The 21,453-nt window shown below is 34.9% G+C and overlaps 1 protein-coding gene across 1 annotated transcript; it reads left to right on the top strand.

Annotated features, from left to right (window-relative positions):
- Positions 1–564: 564 nt before the first annotated feature.
- On the top strand, positions 565–19,128 carry LOC128159000 (xanthine dehydrogenase/oxidase-like). Its single transcript, XM_052822027.1, has 35 exons — positions 565–783; positions 3,461–3,518; positions 3,655–3,751; positions 3,935–4,043; positions 4,390–4,516; positions 4,653–4,705; positions 4,878–4,946; positions 5,086–5,154; positions 5,522–5,666; positions 5,953–6,120; positions 6,369–6,445; positions 7,025–7,118; positions 8,289–8,392; positions 8,788–8,972; positions 9,199–9,346; positions 9,533–9,710; positions 10,269–10,447; positions 10,735–10,854; positions 10,964–11,185; positions 11,348–11,411; positions 11,591–11,660; positions 12,127–12,214; positions 12,618–12,704; positions 12,948–13,139; positions 13,269–13,414; positions 13,629–13,710; positions 14,041–14,136; positions 14,330–14,458; positions 14,920–14,994; positions 15,520–15,572; positions 15,910–16,027; positions 16,591–16,677; positions 16,956–17,129; positions 17,705–17,872; positions 18,283–19,128. The coding sequence occupies exons 1-35, from the start codon at positions 697–699 to the stop codon at positions 18,322–18,324; spliced, it is 3,960 nt and encodes a 1,319-aa protein (XP_052677987.1). The 5' UTR covers positions 565–696; the 3' UTR covers positions 18,325–19,128.
- The last annotated feature ends 2,325 nt before the right edge of the window (positions 19,129–21,453 follow it).

The raw sequence follows: 21,453 nt of genomic DNA, 5'->3' as shown, positions 1-21,453 counted from the left end.
ATGTAAGTGATGCGCGTATTTCCCGGCTTTCTTTTATCCTCGTATAGGTAAGTTTACCATCTACTGTAAAAGGACTAGCTAATTTCAATTTTGAACAACGCGTCATTTAAAGTACTTTGCTAGAGGAGACAAAAAAAAAACAGGGTCAAATACGGTAACCTCTTTTGTTAAACTGCTGTATGGTACAGTTTATCTCTTTCGTTCACCGCGGGACAGACCAGATGAGGGTGAGAAAAGAAGTTTTAGAACCTGTATACTCCAGACAAAAGTGTGTGTACATTGTAGTGAGGATCACGGACTCGCTGTGACAAGGTCAAATGAATGAAAAGTACAGGTGAGGTGGGCCTAATTAATGCTAACATATAATTGTTTACATAAGGTCATAAAAGAGAGTTAAGCGTAAAATGGCAAACGTGTCATGTGGCTGCCTACCTCCCCCAACACCCCCCTCCCTTTATCACCACATCCCCTCCCCCGTTTCTTTTTAGCTCAGTGCTGTTAAATGATCTAACGCATTATAAACAAAATTCCGCTGTGATCAAGGTAAAGTTCTAGAACTTAGCTTGGATCGACATCAAACTCTCTCTCTCTCTGTGCAGACGACAGCCAGCGTCAAGGTGTAACAATGTCTGACCGGTGTTGTTAAACTACAAAATAGTTCAATTGTTTCAGCATACTGACCATTACAGTTCCTTCATGACAACAAAGACAATGTATAAATCGTACGTGAGCAACCTGAAAGACGAGCCATCGGTTTTGGTATTCTACGTCAATGGAAAACGGGTAGGTGGTTTTTATTTATTTGGTTTTTTTTGTGATTATCTCGACGGAGTTTGTGAATGTATGGCAATTCGATGTCTTTTTCGAAAATCGAAGAAATGCTCTGACAGTGTCAGAAGTGTTATTGCAAATGACGATGTAAACTAATGATTGCAGTTTCCTGCGAAAGCATCGTTATTTATTTATTTAAACAACATTTTATTATGCAATATATCACAGAAACGTGTGGGATAGCAGGCATTGCCTATATAATAAAATTTACCTTGCATATGATCATGTTTAATCTATTCATGAACGATCAACGAAGACAATTAAAACAGCAATTGAAATTATATTGCGAAAACTAAAACATACATGTAAACTACCAAAATAGTCATTTCTGATTACATGATGAACTATTACTAAAAATCCTGCCGAAACATTTACAGGTAACAAATACATAAAATACAAATAAACCTTTGCCTTGTAAGGGGTTAACTGTCTCACAAGAAAGGTACTAGGCGCTTCATAGAGGAGCAAATATTTAGAAGACCGTTTATACAAAACTCTTCCAGCGCAGCATGCAATGTTTGTTTTGCGGGAGTATATAATTAAATATGCGAGGTTTTGGAAATCGAAGAAAGAGTCTCGACTAAAAATGAGATTAGGTGTTCAGAGGTTACTCAAATCATTTTGTATTTTGGAGAGGTTTACAAAGCAGACACGTAGCATCGTTTTGAAAGTGGGGGGGGGGGGGGGGCAGACTCATCCAAAAAATCTTTAAAAGCAAAAAAAAAAAATAATAAAAAAATAAAAAGGAAAAGGGATTACTTTTCAAAATCCTGAAAATCCTAATCCTTGTGTGTGTGTGGTGGTGGTGGGGGAGGGGGGCAAGGTGATACTTTTAACTTCAATTCCACTCTTGTTCATTATTTTAATTCAATTTTTACATGGTACCATAAAAGTGGGGGGGGGGGGGGGCAACTCGATCCATGTTAATTCAATTTTTGCTTTGCTGCGCAAAAAAGTGGCCCCCCCCCTTGATGCTTCGTGCCTGCAAAGGCTTTGCCTGTTACCAAATCTATTTGATTACTCAATAAAATATGTTTAAATTAAATAAGTTACTCAAATCGAGGAATTTACCTACGTGAAAAGACATAAACCTCGTTGATGATAGTCATTAGTCCTTTGAAGATAGGACAGTCACCTTACTAAGGTGACCGTCCTATCTTCAAAGGACTAATGACTAAGTTAGATGTGTGTCGCATAGATGGGGAACAATGAATAAATTATTAAAATTTAGAAAAAATAAAATGATTAATACAAAATTTAAGAATATTATTATTTAGAAGAAATAAATGAAGAGACAAAAAAAAAAATAATTAAAGAATTAATAAAATAACGACCAAATAAAGGGAGGTGTCTTCAACAACAAGTTATTGGTACACACCATGCTGTCTTCGTTTTGTATTCTGCTTACGAACGATCTAAACCTAGTTAATGTTGATTTAAGAAAACAAAAGATTGTTCCCAGTGATTATTATTTTGCCGTAATTCAGTAGAGATGTACAAATATCAGATCTGTCGTCACTGACACGAGTTACCACTGCCTGATGCATCACTTGTTCATTGAGACAAGAATTCTTCCTACCCTTTTCAATCATTGAAAAAAAAAAATTCTGATTAGACTCCCTGCATCAGTCAAAAAAATACATTACGTAATTTAATGACTTAAAATAACGAAAATGTATACCTGTTCAATGATGTAATGATATGAAATTAAACGTTTTAAAAACATGGACAAGTTATAGTTGTATGTCAATCTAAGATTGTTTTTTTTCAATTTATAATTTGCAAAAAATATTGATATATTGCTTAAATAGAGGGCAGGTCAGTGCTCAGGCTTTTTTTTTTTAACAAAAACCGTTCACCCAATTCAACCAAAGCACACACATATTCGAATAGATGCATTTTATATATAGTTGTCTTTTCGTACAACCCCAATCTCTGCCTGAATGTTTCATAAGTTCTTTTCAAGGATGTATAGTATGCCAACACTGTATCAAATGACAGTTAATGTAACCTTGGGCGACAATTAATTGTGTATTACTGTCACTAAAACACAAAAAAACAAAGCACAAAGTTAAGTCGGTGATCAGCTGCTCTATTCACAGCTGATGCTTTAATTGTGTTTGAAAATGTACATATTTAAGCCACATGTAGAAATGCATTCTAGGGGCATTTATAATGTTTTTAAAATGTCTCCTTCATGTGCATTTGATTAAACGACACATCCCCGTCTAAGATATCTAACGTGGCTCGGTGGTCAACAAGGAACCATCAGATCTACCTGTCAAATTATATTTTTGGCCGTAAACTATTATTTAGTGAAGATTTCAAGACAGGTCGAACCTGTTTGCAAGAGTAGAAGGGCGAAAATTACACGGGGTGACAATTACCCTGTATACAGTATTTAATTCTTTACAATTTAGATGAGAGAGAGAGAGAGAGAGAGAGAGAGAGAGAGAGAGAGAGAGAGAGAGAGAGAGAGAGAGAGAGAGAGAGAGACAGACAGACAGACAGACAGACAGACAGACAGACAGACAGAGACAGACAGACAGACACAGAGAGAGAGAGAGAGAGAGAGAGAGAGAGAGAGAGGCAGTTTAATATAGTTCTGTAATTTTTTTCAATTTCACAGATTGCCATTGACAATCCTGATCCAAAAGTGACACTTATACAATACTTGCGACGAAATTGTATCCTTTTTACTATTTATGGCGTGAATGTCCACATATTCAGTGGTAACTATGCTGTTTCATCGCAATTACATGTAATCTGAACTTAAAAGTCAAAATTAAACAAAATAATGTTGGACCTTGACCTCTGACCCAGTGTATCTGACCGGAACCAAGGAGGCGTGCAGTCAGGGAGCATGTGGCGCCTGTACGGTCATGATATCATACTACAACCACCACCAGAAGAAAATCATGTATCCTTTAATTAATACAAAGCATTTACTAGGATAACAGATACATCAAGTTTTTATTTTTTAATTGTTTACATGTATTTATGTAACAAAATAATATAATTCATTAAATCTCTCTTTTACATAATAATACATATCGTGTACAAAAATCAATCTCTGGTGGATTTGACCTTGACCTTGTTGACGTCATTATTCCGGTAACGCCTGTCTGACGTTGCTGTGCTCGCTGCATGGAATGGCGGTCACCACGGTGGAGGGGATCGGAAGCACGAGGAACGGCCTCCACCCCATTCAGGTACGGGACCTAGACAAGGGTCACTTTAATCTGACTGTATCTCCAGTACCAATTTCTACCAATACTATTATTTAAAGGATATAGAAAAGTTTATATTTGGAGGGAAAAGTGATTTTATAAGTTACTGTATGTTACATTCAATTTTGATTTATTTCCAAAAGAATAAGAACACTTCTATTGCAGTTCTATTTCATGGTAACATTTTTTACAATTGATGTCCAGTTGTGTAAATATGACGTTCGAACCTCATTAACATTAATCTGAGTTTCAATTAAGATAAAAAAAAAGTTATAATAGGAAAAATAGCTTCCTTGATAAAAAGTATGCAAGATATGTTTCCATGTAGCAAAGCATGATGGAGAACCACGGAGTCCAGTGCGGCTTTTGTACTCCGGGAATGGTGATGACCATGTACACAGTATTCCGGAATAACCCGGAACCAACACAGGAAGACATGGAAAGGGCGCTCGAAGGTTAGCTCATATTTACAGCTGAAAACTTGCCACGACTGAATCATATAATCAAAGCTCTGTTTTGCCATTACATGATCGTGATGATATTATACAAACTCATGGTGTACATGTAGAATTGCTGTCATTTTGTTGACAGGAAACCTTTGTCGTTGCACTGGGTATCGTCCGATTTTGGAGTCGTTCAAAAAGGTAATAAATGTGTATTCACGTTGACTTGCTAAAATTCTGAGATCGATGACTCCATGGACTTTCAAATATTTAACCAAATGGTTAATAAAAGGGTAAATGACATAACAGGCATTAATCAAATTACCAAATTTTATAAAAACACATGCATAATTATATCCAAATAATATTTTAGAGCTGTCCTTGCGGATTAGGTCTATGTCAACAGAGTGCCGAGGAAAAGAAAGACTTGGCAGAGAAAACGGTATATAACTATCAATACAAAAGTCCGATACACATTTTTGATGCATCTACACTCATAAAACAATGATTAACTACTATTCGAAAGTTGGTTTTTATATTTTCACATAATAGTTCCATAGGTTGAACATCTTTTTTTCCAGACTGTCGAAAAACCAACCCCAGAAAAATATGATAAAAGTCAAGATGTCATCTTTCCGAGTGAGCTGCAGGTAAATGTTTAGATTGTGAAGTGTCTACCAATATCAAATTGAAAGTTTTTGTCATATCCCTGCTACCATGAATAAAAAATATTGGAAGTAATTCTATAATAAAATATGCTCAAAGTGGAAAACAACTCTAATCCTGTGATATTTTTTGTTATATTACGCTCTCTATGTTTCATAATATCTATTCATAAGTGTAACATCGGGTATATAATAATTTGTCTTCCTTTAATATATGTACGGTTTTCATTACATGTGATTTGACATCGGTCAAATACTCAAACCGTAAAGTAACTGTTATTGCAATATACCAATGGCTGGACAAACAGGTGCGAGTTGCAGTGTTTGAAATAAGCATGCAATATCTTCCTAGAAATCCACAGAGTTAAGCCAAAAGAACGCGATGTTTGTTGGGGGTGGCTACACCTGGTTTAGACCCATTTCCTTGGACAAACTGCTGGAGCTCAAGAAAGCTTTCCCCAAAGCAACAATTGTGATGGGCTCTCAGACTGTCGTTGGTCAGTTGTTTGTGTACTTTCCTTCTGTAAATTTTAATATCAAAATTTAAAAAAAATAATCGTGAGTTTCTGTTTTGGGATATATAAAGTTGTATTATATTCGGATATTGTTTATTATTTTCAATAATGTATTTTGTGGTACGAAATCAAACTGTTTAAAAAGTTTGAAACATGCACTGGGTATAATAATTTCTAGGGCAATATAAATTTGATTCTTTATATTGAAATTATGATTATTCAACTTTTCAATATAAAGATTTTTTTACTCAAATGTTTTAACTTAAAGGATCGAAAATTCGGAACAATGCTTTGCCATCACCAGAAATAATTTGTTGTACCCAAGTCTTGGAACTAAAAAGGATCGTTCAGGGGACCAGCTCTATAAGTATAGGGTCGGCCGTCACGTTTGCCCAGATGGAGGAGTTTCTGAATGGAGTGTTGAAAGACATGAAGGGTATATACAGATTATTATTTCTTACGTACGTGAATTCTCGTTTGAATTTTAGAGTTTTGTCATCAAAATTCTTATTGGGTCAATCCACTGAAACTTGTGATTTATAAACACGTAGATAAGTAAATATATATGAAAAACAGACGTACTTTTTTCAAAATCTGGTTCATGTAAATTACATGATGTAATATCTGCTAGTATCAGTCCTTGCCGTTGATAGTCAGTCGTATGTTGTTTTTGTTTTTGTTAAGAGAAAGAATGCAACATATTCTCTGCTTTGCTGGAGGGATTGCGCTGGGTTGGAGCGGATCAGCTGAGGAATGTTGCTGTAAGTCTAAGAATTGGTTATAATACCAATATGGATCAAACGTTATAATTTAGAGAGTATATTATCAACACATCGCATGTAGATATATTTTGCAAATTGCTTTTTAAAGAACTCAAATTATTGATATGTAATTACTGTAAACCAACTTTTATTCGCTTGCGAGAAATTTTCGCGAGGTTAGCGAGAACATTGTCGTCGCGAATATTTCTCGCCGCGAACTTATCATTTGTCTATGGTTTTTATAACAATACATGTCTGGATAAGGCTTGGTCGCGAACATTAGACGTTGCGAACCAGTTTATCGGCAGTTAATCACGAAATAAAGTCGCCGCGATTAAAAATTGGTTTACAGTATTGTGTTTCAGTAAGTTTAACACTGACATTTTAATGTAAGAACTTTCCCATTCAGTGGTCATCAAAATAATCATTTAACTCGCAACCCGCCAATTTCGAACCAGCCTTAATTATTTATACAAATCTTCTACAACCTTTTATTAAAAAGTACAAATAGAAAGTGCGTCAAATATCAGTTGGTTTATTTGCGCATCTGTGACTTGTCACTCCTTTGATTATCCGTAGACTTTCGGGGGCCACTTGATGAGCGTGGGACCACATGATCTACAGACCTTAATGCTGGCTGTTGGTGCTGAACTGAACTTTATTTCAGCTCAAAGTAAGTGAATACTCATATCACTACACATACATATGAAATATCTTTGCTAGAGTTTGAAAGCAGTTCGTACAATAATGTAATATCAAATTTGATATAAATGCAATTTGATTATATCATATAAAATTCAGTTACATTTATAAATGTACATCATTGCAATTAAAGTAAAAAGCAATATGAGCTGTATATTTTTGAATTTTACTTTGCCGGAAAGACCTGTTAGAATGATAAGTCTACATGTAACCTAAACTTTGAAGATAGATAGATATGAAATCAAAGTAACGATGAACTGACGGGAGTTCATTTTATCGATGTTTATTTATTTTAAAATCAATGATATGTTATTTTGCATTACAAGTACGGGTAGTTTCTAATCTGTATTTAAATTTAAACACTTTTTATAATATGAACTTTTGGACTTTTTCGACACAAGAATGTTGATAAAACCCCATATGAATCATGTTAAGTAATATTTAAAGATAGAATTAGTTCAATCAAACTATGTATCAGTGATAGAAATATTTCTGGAAAATTTATGGATCCAAGCAATTTTGAACTCTAGTCTCGTCCAACCAAACGCTCGGCTCTCGCCGTTAATCTCCTACAAGGAAGAGATACTCTCTGCTTGTCGGAGATTTACGGAGACAGCCGAGCGTCGAGTTGAACGAGACTATATGAACTCGGCGTAAGAATACATACGACTACAAAAAATATCGAAATGGTTCGTACCATTTAAAATCGGACTAATTTCAAAGCATTTATAAAAAAAAACAATGATTTAGGACACATTTTATCGAATTTATAAGTTATTTTCAAGAAATAAGTCTTGTCAACGGCGATAATTGGTGCTTTGGTCCAAACACTGTTTCACTTTCGGTTTGTCAGAGTAACTGCATAGGAGAGTTGATTAAAATCAACTCTCAAATATCAATAATTTTTGTCAGAGGAAAGATTTTTCTTCTAAGGAATATATAGCAGAGCAATTTTTGTACAGGACGACAAAAATTCAATTTTGCCCAAATTAAAGCTTCTTAACGGCCTTTTCAACGAAAACATGGCTAACAAAAATTCAAAAACCATGATATTCTTAGTCATTTTAGTAGAAAATAACATTTTCGTAACAAAAATGCAGCTCTAGATTATGTAAACAACGAACAATTCTATTTATTACAGAGGTAGAAAAGAAAATAACATATGAGAGATTCGTGGAGAACGGCATCCATGCGCCGGATTCCAGTGACGTTCTGGTATCCGTCTGTATTCCTCTCACTAAACAGGTGCGTATCAATGGTCAATGGAGTTCATTTGGAAAAATTTGAACCATGCAAAGAAAATTTTATTTTAATATTAATTGTGAACAATGCAAAATAAAGTTCAATTTGAAAATTTTGAACCATGCAAAGAAAAGTTTATTTTAATATTAATTATGAACCATGCAAAGAAAAGTTCAATTTGAGCATTTTAAACCATGCAAAGAAAAGTTTATTTTTACATTTATTGTGAACCATGCAAAGAAAAATTCTTTTTTTACATCAATTGTGAACCATGCTAAGAAAAGTTCACTTTAAAAATTGTGGACCATGCAAAGAAAAGTTCACTTTGAAAATTGTGAATCATGCAAAGAGATACATGTATTTTAATTTGTATAGCACCTGCTTTGATTTGCATTTAGAATGAATATGTTTTGTACACGAAACAACCTTTCCGCCGAGGCATGGACTATGCCATTGTAAATGCGGGCATGTTACTGAAAGTAGACGACAAGAAAGGGACCATCGACACCCTACGGTTCTGTGCAGGGAATATAGAGAGCAAACCATGTTCTCTTCAAAAAGTGTCCAACCTTGCAAAGGGAAGGTTTGTAAAAAGACAAATTTACTTTTGACATTTTGTCAATCTCTATAGAGAACACACTCTAAGCAAACATTTTTCTTTTTATCCAAATTGAAATGTACGCAATTTTAGCAAACTTTTCAGGTGATGATTTAACAGACATAACGTGTGACCTGGCAATTATGTCAGTGAAAAGTAGTGTATTCCCCCTTTTCACTGGCACATTTTACCTTAGTTAATATTATTTCAGAGCCTTCGATGACAAGTTAATACCGGACGTATGTGACGTCATCATTGATGAGCTGAAAGGTTGCAAATCCGACTCCCTAAAGTACAAAATCTCCCTAGTCTGCGGCTTCTTCTACAAGATGTATAAGCAAATCGTGGAAACCATACAGGTACATATGTATGATACGCTAACATATCAGTATGTCAAACAAAATTCATTTTAGAACCGTTGCAACCAGACACATTAAAATTATTTTATTGGAATGTCAAACCTAGGTTAACTACATAATTTTGCTGATTTTCCTGAAGAATTTAATGAATTCGTACAAGAAAACAGTTTTAATTTTTTTTTTCAGTCAACAAAAGAAAAGACAGAGTTTGGGTTGACACCTTCTCTTTCCACGGGAGCGCAGTACTACGATGTCCCCAATCCCGAGGCCAAGGAAATCGTCTGGAAACCCATCCCTCATGCTGCTGCCAAAAGTCTGGCATCTGGAGAGGCAGTATTTATTGATGATATGCCTAAATACGCAAGTATGTAAACAATGATTCGTTTAATGAACTCTAAATTAACGACGACTGGGTGGTCATGTCTATTTTTAGACACTATTAATTGCCATGAAATGAAGAGTTCTGTATAAAAAAAAATAAGAAATTATTTGTATTTAAATTCTGAAATACATGTATTTAGACTTTCCTATTAATAACTAATAAATGATTAACAGCCGAAATTATCATATTTGAAATTTAAAGGCATACTTATCATTATAATTCGTGGGGTTCAATTTTCGTATTTGTGGATAGCCCTCGCCCACAAATTAACATCCTCGACGAAAACTATTGATAAAAGATTCAGTTTACCTAATGCAACTAAAAATCGACGCCCCACGAAATTAAGTCCCCACGAATAATCAAATAAATCTACAATCCACGAAAATTGCCCCCCCCCCCACCACGAAATTACATCGAATAATAAAATAATCTACAATCCACGAAAATCCCCCCCCCCACGAAATTAAATGACTCCACTGCAGTATGTTGACCATTCACTATCTCGTCGCCAACTTAAGGTACACCCTTTCTATATATCAGACGAGCTGTCGCTATGGTTTGTGACCAGTACCAAGGCCCACGCCAACATCCTGTCCATCGATCCGTCGGCCGCCCTGGCGGTCCACGGGGTGGTGGACTATGTGGATTATAGAGACGTTCCCGGGAGCAACATGTACGGTCCCATGGTCCACGACATACCTCTGTTTGCTGAAAAAGAGGTCAGAAATACCTTCATCTCTTTACTAATGCTAAACATTTTGTATTCAAAACATAACCAAACTTGCTTTACTTACTGACAATTAAATATTAGCAATATTTTTTGTTCTTTGATTGATAAGTGCCTTACACCTTCTTACAACCTTGTAAAATAAGAATCTCATGCACAATGTCACTATAATAAACAATTACTTACTTACAACCTGCCATTATGATTACAAGCAACAGACCAATAATTAGGAGAATATGGTCTTACTCCTATAGGTTTTATGTGATTCAATTTGTGTAGGTTTCTTTCCATGGACAACCTATCGCCGGAATCATCGCAGAGACGCGGGAAATAGCGCGATCGGCAGCGAGGCTTGTGAAGGTGGAGTACGAGGACCTCCCATTGATACTGACAATAGACGTGAGTTTTAAAATGCAAATTCAGTCATTTGAAATCTTTGGACAATGCAACAATTTAAAACTAAAATGGTAGAATAATTATTATACATATAAACGTGGTTGGTCTTCAGGAAGCCATCGAGAAAAACAGTTTAGATGAGTATGTTGCGAGTCATGTCAGTGGTGACGTAGACAAGGGTCTTGCTGAGGCGGAGATGACGTTAGAGGGCGTCATAGAAACGGGTGCTCAGGAGCACTTGTACATGGAACCCATCTCCGCTCTGGTGGTTCCCAAAAGGGAGGACAAAGAAATGGAAGTGTTTGTCAATACACAGGAATCTGCAAACTGTCAGGTGAATTAGTCAGCAGAAATAGTGTTTTTATATACATGTATGCAATTTCGTTGGGAATTTTCAAAGTCATAATGTTCTGTAGTATAATAAGTACATTGTTGTATTCATGTACATATGCAAACATATTTTAAAGGTGTGTGAAAATATTTATTGGTATTATAGAAAGACGTTGGTCACTTTTTGGGGATACCCTTCAACAGGGTCAGTGTTCGAGTAAAGAGAGTTGGTGAGTTTAATTACAACACCTATTTCTCTATAAATTTTTCGTAGGCATCCACAAGTCAACAAAATTATAGTTTTATATTAAATGTAAAGAATATGCTTTGTTTAAGATATTCAACAATAAACATTTGACATATACTAAGAGTTGAAATATCTTAAACATGCTCCAATTTTACTTTATAGGTGGAGGATTTGGCGGGAAAGCATTGGACACGGTTGAAGCAAGTGGAGTAGCGGCCGTGGCAGCATGGAAGTACGTTAACTTTATAATATCATTATGCCATACAATACAGAGCTCATTTACACTATGTGGACATCTTGTAGCTCTTGTATTATTCATTTGGTTTTGAGAGAATAAATGAAATAAATTGAATTGGACATTGATACAAAGTATATGTTGGACTGTTGCCAATGTGATAGGAATGCCGAGGATATTTGATCATTTGGTGTTCATTTCTTTTAAAAATATCAATGAAATTTGCATATGAATATGATCTCCATTGCATTGTAAAACGCCCTCAGATTTATAAATCCGATGAAAAAACTTAAACAAAGATACATGTACAAACATCGTTACAATAGCGAAGCAATATGAACTCTGTTAACTTATTATGCATGTAAGTAATCGTTGTCACGGTACATTTGAGTATAGGTATATATTTCTTTACCCTTGTAAGCATAAACATCAATTTAATAAATTGTAATACATTTATATAAAGAGTGAATCGGCCTGTGCGTCTCATCTACACGAGATCATATGACGTCAAGACAACCAGCAAGAGGCATCCATTCAGAGCCGTGTACAAGGTGATTAGAACTATAGCCAATGCTCCGAGAATCATTGGAATTCTGTGGTGGTGTGCTGGAAGATATCTTCGTAATCCAAGGGTTAACGATCCACTGTAGAGGAACAAGGTGGATCGTAAACCTTTGCCTTGTGAAGATGGCTGGAAGGGTGATGTTTCTTAGAATGATAAATTGCACAAGTTACAGTGATCATTATTAACATTATTTTGGTAATAAACCTGTTTTGTAAAATGATCGAATGATAAGGATCCCGATTCACTGTCGCTGCCAAAGTATTCAGTGGAAGTTGAGCATTGCACCACGAATTCTAATGATTTGACAATTATATAACGGTGCATTCCTTAATTATTAAATGTGGTTTACTCTTATATCGAGATAGAGTTGACTTTTCTTTATGATATAGGCTGGTTACACGAAAGATGGGAAGGTCACAGCTCTTTCGATAGATTTGTTTGCGAACGCTGGTTGGAATAACGGGATCAGTACGTTTGTAAGTAAATTGATGCATGTACATAAATAAAACATGTGCTAAAAATAGCAGTGTGACAATAAATTTGCGGATTTAATTTAAGCTTATTTTTTTGCGATGTGTTCGAAAAGGTCTACGTATTATCTGCGTGATTTAAGGGACAGAACGAAAACATGTCAGAAATTAACAAATTCATAAACCCAGAAGTAGAAACTTTCAAGAGAAAAAAAAACACTGTATAAATTTTTATCAAACATACAACAGGTCTTGGAGCTAGGAATGCTTGCAATGGAGGGAACCTTTGACATTCCAAACTACCGAGGAACGGGTAGAGTTTGCTTGACCAACCTGCCATCTAACGGGGCTTTCCGGGGGTTCGGGGCGCCCCAGGGGACCTTTATTATACACAGTATATTTTACGACATTGCCAAAAAGACAGGGCTTTCATTCAATAAGGTAAAATAATCTACAACCTAAACCAGTTTATGTTGCTCTTTAAGAAAAAAAGGAAGTGCTGAATATTTTTCTATTAATGAATAATATTAAATTGGTATTTAAATAATTTTGCTTGTTTTCCTGCCATAGATCAGGGAGATGAATATTTACAAAGAGGGAGACAGGAATATCAACGGAATGGTGCTCAAACATTTTAATCTACCCATATGTTGGGAAGATTGCAAAACGCAGAGCAAGTTTGAGGAAGTATCCAAAGAAATAGAAGAGTTTAACAGGTTACTATCTATCTATCTATCTATCTATCTATCTATCTATCTATCTATCTATCTATCTATCTATCTATCTATCTATCTATCTATCTATCTATCTATTCTTTCTTTCTTTCTTTCTTGTGCGTCATTATTGATTTTAAGAAAAATATTTTCCGTTGCCACCGAAAACAGATTTACATGTAGTTAGGTTAAATCGAACACTAATTGGTCATTTCAGCAAGAACAAGTACCGGAAACGAGGCATCGCCATGTCGTCCTGTGTGTTTAGCATCGGCTACCCGTTCTTGTTCATGTGCCAGGTAGTTTTGATTATGCGGGGAAACTGTTATGGTTTAATTTATCTGTACAGCTAGGTTTCTCTTGGGGAAGTCTTTATTTAGAATTTTTTAGAATTTTGTGAAGAAGCTTAATTGTCCGCCCGGGGGGGGGGGGGGGGGGGGTGGCATCATATTTAAATTTTTTAATTGATTTCAATAATCAAATACGAATGTCCTTTGCCAGATATTAAGTTTTTGAGAAAGTATGTACAGGAGAATTTATTGTCATGATAATCTTAAATGGACACTATAACCTTGATTCAAATAAAAGTCTATGATATACATCAAATTAATAACTTTATTTTTCTACAGGCTGGTGCGCTGGTGAATATTTATTTGGATGGGTCGGTACTTGTGACACACGGAGGAATCGAAATGGGACAGGGTCTTTTCACAAAGATGATTCAAGTAAAACTAATGCTTAATTGAATATCACATACAGATAAACATGAAACAATAGAAACAATTACATATGTGCTTGTATTGGTTCTCAATCTTTAGTATATACATGTACTTAACTTTTTGATATTTTATATATCACAATCTCTTTTGTTTCACCCCAGATTTTATATTTATATTGTTACGTTTTTATTTTGACTAGGTGGCGGCCACTGTACTGGAGATTCCTATAGAGAAGGTGTACATCAGTGAGACTAGCACGGTGACCGTCCCCAACGCAACAGAAACAGGCGGCAGTTTTGTCGCGGATCTTAACGGGGGCGCGGTCATGGTAGATCAGTTTAGATCTTTATTTTGCGATACAAACATCACATAAGCACCTCGGTGCACATGCACACAGTACATGTACATATATACAACAGTTTATTAACGTGTAAATCTTAAAGATTTTTTTTTATGGATTATGTCTTTCAACATAAAATGGTGATTAACTGTGTGTAAATGTTGCCTTATACATGTTGTGTACATATGTACAATACAAGCATCTTTGTTTTTGGGTTTCAGAAAATACCCTGACAATTGTTCCACAGATGATTTGCGACTAAATATTTCCATTAGTTTAGTATGAAATTTTTTTAAACCACTGCGTACATTCACGGCATGTAGCTCATTTTGTTTAATGATTATCATCGCAGGCATAATTTATATGTTTCACATTTCATGTTCATAACCATCTTTGACAGTCCGGTTTTAACACTAAAATAAATTTGTGAGCTTTTTTTTCCACTTCAGAATGCGTGCCAAATCCTGAAAGATAGATTGCAGCCATTAAGAGACGCCATGCCTGAGGCAAGCTGGGAACAACTGGTAAGATTTCGATCAGTAAATTATAATTTTGTCTAAATTGTTTTCACTATAGAGGAAAAACGTTCTTAAAGATCGGTATTTTTTTCTCTTGACAAATTATTCTGAGTAAATGTTATTTTTATATTTAAGTTAAATGTACTTAGTAAGTATTTCATCAGCTAACACCAAAACTTAAAGGCACACGATAGGGCATTTTCTCAAAATACAAAATATCTAGCGCCAATCAGGTCTACTCTCAACAGAAAGTCCCCGATAAAAATTACCACCATCTAACAAAATACACGAAATATGCTTCTCCATGGTACCAATTTTTTTAAAACTGTGTAAAGGAAAATGTAAAAATTCAGTCTAGGAAAAAAATAATCCCGAAGTATATATAAGGAAGTGAATTGATTGTAGTTTCTTATATATACTTTCATTTTGATTGGCCGATCACCGCTCGGTGTGATGTCTTAAATCACACACCGATCATTGAATCAAGATTACCATAAACATGCATTTACAATTCATTTTCTTTAAATTTAGGTTCAAGCTGCATATTTTAGCAGAATAAGTCTTTCAGCCTCAGGATTTTACAAGTAAGTATAGAACTTTAAACATCTGCATTTTAGATCCTCAATATACATGTAAAATTTTCTTCATTTACTTCTCAAAGTTGCCAAGATGGTTTCAGGGTCATGAAGTTGTCTTAGACTTAATATAAGTCAGAATTTGTAAGCCGCATGTTTTATCATACCTTACAAGTAAACTTCAAATGTTTCCCTGTATCATGGCTACCAACAAGTTTTCAGTGAAAATCTATGATTAAATAAGTATTTTGTGAAAGACTGTAAACTTGACTTAAGGCTAAGATATTTCATAATTCTTGGCTTAGATCTGACATGAGAAAACGTTCTTGATTTTACCACGTAACAGGTCCAGGGAGATCGGCTATGACCCCAAGAAGCAGGGGGAGGGGGAGTACTGTCTGTACAACTCGTACGGTGCCGCCTCCACCGTGGTGGAAATTGACTGTCTGACCGGAGAACACCAGGTAAGTTGTGACGTCAAGTGAGGTGAAAAAACCAGGTAAGATGAAGTACTGGCACAGTGTGTATTATGCAAGATGACACGTCAGTTAGGTGGTGTGAAACGTCAGGTTAGGGAAAACGTCACGTGAGGTAAAACGTCAGGTGAGATATATGCACTGTTGTATGAGAATTTTTAAAATCGATACTTGGTAGTGTAAGTCGGTTTGTATAACATAAAACGTCAGGCAAGTTTATGAAAAGGTGCCAGGTTCCTCGTATTTTAAAACATAAAACATTAAATAAGTCTTCGTATTGTGTTAAAGGTAAGGCCAATTTTATGAGAAAATCAACAAATCTAATGTTATACGTAGTTGGAATGCATCTGGTCAGACGTTATTTAGGACGGGAAAACGTCAGGTAAATTAGCTTACCGAACAAGTACTTGTAAACAAAAGCGTAAACACATTAAACGTTGTTTGGAGCTCTTGTAATTTATACATAGTCTCAAACAGTCCAACAAGGAAAAATCTCTGTATGGTCGACCTGTGTAGCTATTTTTAACGATTGTTATGATTTTTACCGACAGATACTTCGCGCTGACATCGTGTTTGACGTCGGGAAGAGTCTGAACCCCGCCATTGATGTCGGACAGATTGAAGGGGGCTTCGTGCAGGTCAATAGAAATACTTACTCAGTTATTGAATTCTGTATATACACTGTAATACATAATTTATCAAATAAACCTAAGTAACTTTTGTGTGGCAGAAATTTCAGATTTTTTTAAATTTTATCATTTAATCAATTATGGATGAACAAATAATGCATTGTGCCACAACCTTTATGCATAAGTTATTGGGAGTATTTTTAAAAATGAATAATGAATAAAAAGATGTATTTTTTTTAACTTGCATTCAAATTTTTTCGAATATAATTTGATTTCCAATGATGTAGGGTGTTGGCTTAATGACAACTGAGAAATTAACGGTGAACAAGAGTACGGGTGAACTGACGCTCTATGGCCCGGGTAACTACAAGGTTCCCGGCATCAAAAACATTCCCAAGGAGTTCAACGTCACGCTGCTGAAAGACGCCAAAGGAGAGAGGAGGCCTTTGTATTCCTCGAAGGTAGATTCTTAGGAAGAAGGATTATATAGGAAAGATGAGCAGATATATACTAGTAGAATTATATGTACATTCACCATGTATGATTCCCTCTATTTCCTACAGAAATTTAAATTAGCTGTTAATTCATTGCTCGACTGAAATATACATCCCTCGCTTATCGATTGGCCGTAACTTTTATCGATCTAAGAAAAATCACGGACTGCACGAAATATTCATGATGATGTCAGTACAGACTCAAATTGCCATAAGAGACGATTTGACTGGGTTTTTTTTACCAACGTATTGACGTACATTTACAGTAATGTTGTACATTTTACTTCGTACTTTTTACAATCAATTTGTCAATTTGTTAAAAATAAAAATGTAGATATAAACAATAAAATACTTTTTTTAATGATTCCAGAGGGTTATAATATCAAATTTCTACATATAATTTCGCCGAAATTCCTGATAGAATGTTGAATAAATTCGTGCAAAAATTCGCTACTGTCGTCAATCATCAAATAAATGAATGGAGTTGATTTTTGCCTCGAATGCGCAATTACTCACACACGTGTTTGCATTTCTTTGTACAGGGGATCGGAGAGCCTCCTCTACTGTTGGCCGCTAGCGTGCACCTGGCTCTGAGGGAGGCAGTCAACGCTGCGAGGAAAGACCACGGGCTTTCGGACAACTACAAACTGGAGTGTCCGGCAACGCCCGAGATTATCCGAATGGGCTGTGACGGGCCGATAGTCAAAAAGGTAAAATGAAAAATGAACATAGAGGGTGAATTGTGCCGGAATAGATATACATGTATTTGTGTTCCTATGTAAGTTGAAAAATATGCAAGTATATGAAAAGGAAATGATTATTTTCATGAAGATAGCATACATGAAAAAGTTTTTTTCTTCTATGGAAGAGAATCATCTGGGTGAATAAAATCTAAAATATCGCCGAGAAAATTTGTGAATCATAAATATCATCTTCGCTAGCCAAGGGTTTTTGATCCGCACCGCACCGATCAGGTGCGGATGAGAAACCCATGGCTAGCGAAGATGCATAAATATATAATTGAGAATTTTGCAAGGCTCAATAATCTATAATACAGCTGATTTTTGAATTTCTTCCATGATCACATGCCGAATAACACATTTCACTTTTTTTTTTTTAGGTTGATGGCATCAAAGAAAATAACCAGAATATTAAATTCTAAGAGAATAGATCAGTATTTGTACGTGTAGCTCACTGTAGAAAATATAGACTATACTTGTATGTTTGATATCGCATTTACAGTAGAAATATTGGTTCTTTAGAATTTGTTTGAACTATTAATAATATTGGATTTGACGATTCCAAGTGAAGAAGCGAGACGTATCGATGTTGACAAATACCTCATTGTTTTCTGTATTCATTGCAAAAATATATGTACATGTACACTCATATCTGCTTTGACTGTGTTAATCAAGAATCATGGCTAGATATACATGTGTATATGTTGTATCATATAAAAATTGTTTTAAGATTGTCCGTGCCTCTAGAGCCATCCCAGGACTTTCTAGAAAAAAATTAAAACAAAAAGATCATTTTTGAAAAGTTTCAATTTAAGCAAAATATCCGAAGGACTGACCGTAGAAGTCTTTCGGCTGGAAATGTTAGTAAATGAGTTGCAAAAATGCTAAATATGGAATCCTTGATTGTCTACTGTATAAAATGAAGCCCAACAAAGGGGGCATTTCCAATCAAAAGAAAATCACTGAGATTGGTTTTACTGTACATATTAGAAGTACAATTAATGAATAAAGTTCATAACATTTTAAACAATTTACTTCTATAGTTTCTAGTATTGTAGTATCATATCATTTCTGGGCTTAAGTAAAGGGAATGAATCTACGCATACAGAAATAATACAATAAGCTGCAGGTGCACCATATATCCAATTTATCAGTGTTTTTAACGAAACAGATACAGGCACATCGATGATTTTTACAGAAATAAAACACTTTTATCATTTTTATAAGCGTTTGTTTTGCATTAACAATTATGAAAGAAGTGCAATTTCTTTCTGAGAATTTTACGGAAATGGTTTTCAATACCTCTTTGTTAAGCTTCTCGAATTGCTAATAAATCAGTATGTTCTTTCAGTTGTACTCTTAAGTGCAATTTGAAAAACTTACGACAGGCTTTGATAAAATGCGGAGTATTTAACAATCATCACAAATGTAAAATTAATATATTAACGTCACCATAACTATATATGTTAAAGCCAGCAATTTTTTTTTTAAGAAAGCAATTTTTTTAAAAGCGTTTTGTTCTTTTAACTTAAATAATATAAATGTTGTATTCAAGTTACATGAAGAATAGTAAATATCTAAAAATCTCTTCTTAAAGACAACAATAATATATGACAATCATCAAATGAAATATTTTACATACAATAATGTCACTATTACGTTCTGCAACGGTTTTGTTTTTCAATTTTGATGGACAAAAGGAAATTTAAATCTTCGAATGATACACATTTTCTAAAAATAAAAGCCTTCATCAAAATTGAAAAATTACATAAACTTTACAGAACATTTCTATCACATTTGCTTTTAAAACACACATGAGCATATTTTTTTCCTTCTCGCATGGATAATCATGTGAAATAAGATCGACACATGTAAAATCACAAGTGCATGTAGCTGAGAGCATATTCCATGGCATAAAAATGAATTCTAGACTAGAAAAATCACCAAAATATTTATAAAAACCTGAATTTTGTTACTTTTTGGCAAACATTTGGTATCACAGTTTCCATATTAATTTCCTTTCTATGAGAATTCTCTCCTGAAACTTAACAGCGCTCTTGCAAGTCCTGATACGTACAAATGTACATGTAGAGTAACAGTCTCATGGCCGATCGAAAAATACATAAAGTGCTTGTGTGCATATTGTGAAAGGGCCTTCAAATATATAGTTTTATTTAGATTCCATTTCTTATCTCACACAGGTTTTCCACACCAACAAATGTTCTTATGCATTCCATTATTATTTGATGCACTGAAAATGAACACGCTTTTTGAAATTTATCTAAATATTTTATTACGATAAAAATCATATTTAGTTTAATATACATGTATTATAAATAACGAGTAACTTCTATTTCAGAGGATAATAAAATAAATCCTCCTGCATATGTACATCAGTTTGATATATTTTTCTCAGTTCACGTAATTAAAAGATAAAGACATTTCATTAAACAATTCTTCGGTATTCTTTCAAATCTTTGGTCACGATTTCTTATAGACTGGTTCCTTTACAATCCCGATCTGGCATTGTGGCCGATCCCTGAGGAACACACACATAGGCATTCTTTTGAATCTGTGAGTAAAATAGAGGATAAACATTGAAAAAACGGTTAAGCTTGGTCTTGTTAAATACATGTACAACATATAATACACGTACATAATGTAAACTGTAGTCAATATCTGCAGTTTTGACAATAGAACAAAGATTCAGAAAATATTCACCCAAAGAACCAATTTCGAAGCTTTCGGCTATGGGGAAGGTAATCTAATTCTGAGTCGTCGACGAGGAGTTCCAGGAGGTGGGGGGTCCACAGAGCTGCCCTGGTTCCGGGGATTGATGATGCGGGGTGCGGGCGGTGGTGGAGGTGGTGGCTGGGACGGTGGTTCTCTGGAGGGTTCGGCTGCAGCTAATTAAAAGCAAAACAATTGGTCATTCTACGGAGTTGTTTACAAATGATACAGATAGAGAAATCTACCTTAAAATAAAATTATAAAAAAAATCTGAAATCCAAAATATATATACTCAGTACTAGTAATCAAATAGATTTTAAATCACCCGTGTATCTTGAGGACAAATATCCAAATGCCCATTTAACCGAATAAAAGGCTAAATGACAAGTGACAATCATTTTTCTTTTTGCGTCGCAAAGGTGATTTGTTTGAGATCTATGTTGTTATGGCGTCACAGTAGGGATAATGACATGACGTCATCACATGTCTAAATCGAGAATATTAATGCGAAATGATAATTTCCGGTAAACGGGATGAACGTTTTTCCACTGAACATTATATGTTGCGCGAGAGCGCGTCAACAATTCCTAATATTGAATATAATGAAATAGTAGAAATGAATTGAAATAATGGAAAAATTTTATCGGCTTGTGTATAAAACTTAAATTGAAGAATAGCATTCAATTTGATAATTATTCAAACTATCTTGCTTAGTACGTAGTTGTAAGAGGTTAGATTTTTTTTTTCAAACAACATCTTTACAGAAAATTTTGATTGTTCCAAAGGTGGCGAGGTTTTACACGTATATTAAAAAAAAAATT

The sequence above is a fragment of the Crassostrea angulata genome, chromosome 8 (assembly GCF_025612915.1).
Source record: "Crassostrea angulata isolate pt1a10 chromosome 8, ASM2561291v2, whole genome shotgun sequence".
Taxonomy (NCBI): domain Eukaryota; kingdom Metazoa; phylum Mollusca; class Bivalvia; order Ostreida; family Ostreidae; genus Magallana; species Magallana angulata.
The sequence above is the reverse complement of the archived record's forward strand: the minus strand, read 5'-3'. Positions and strand labels throughout refer to the sequence as shown.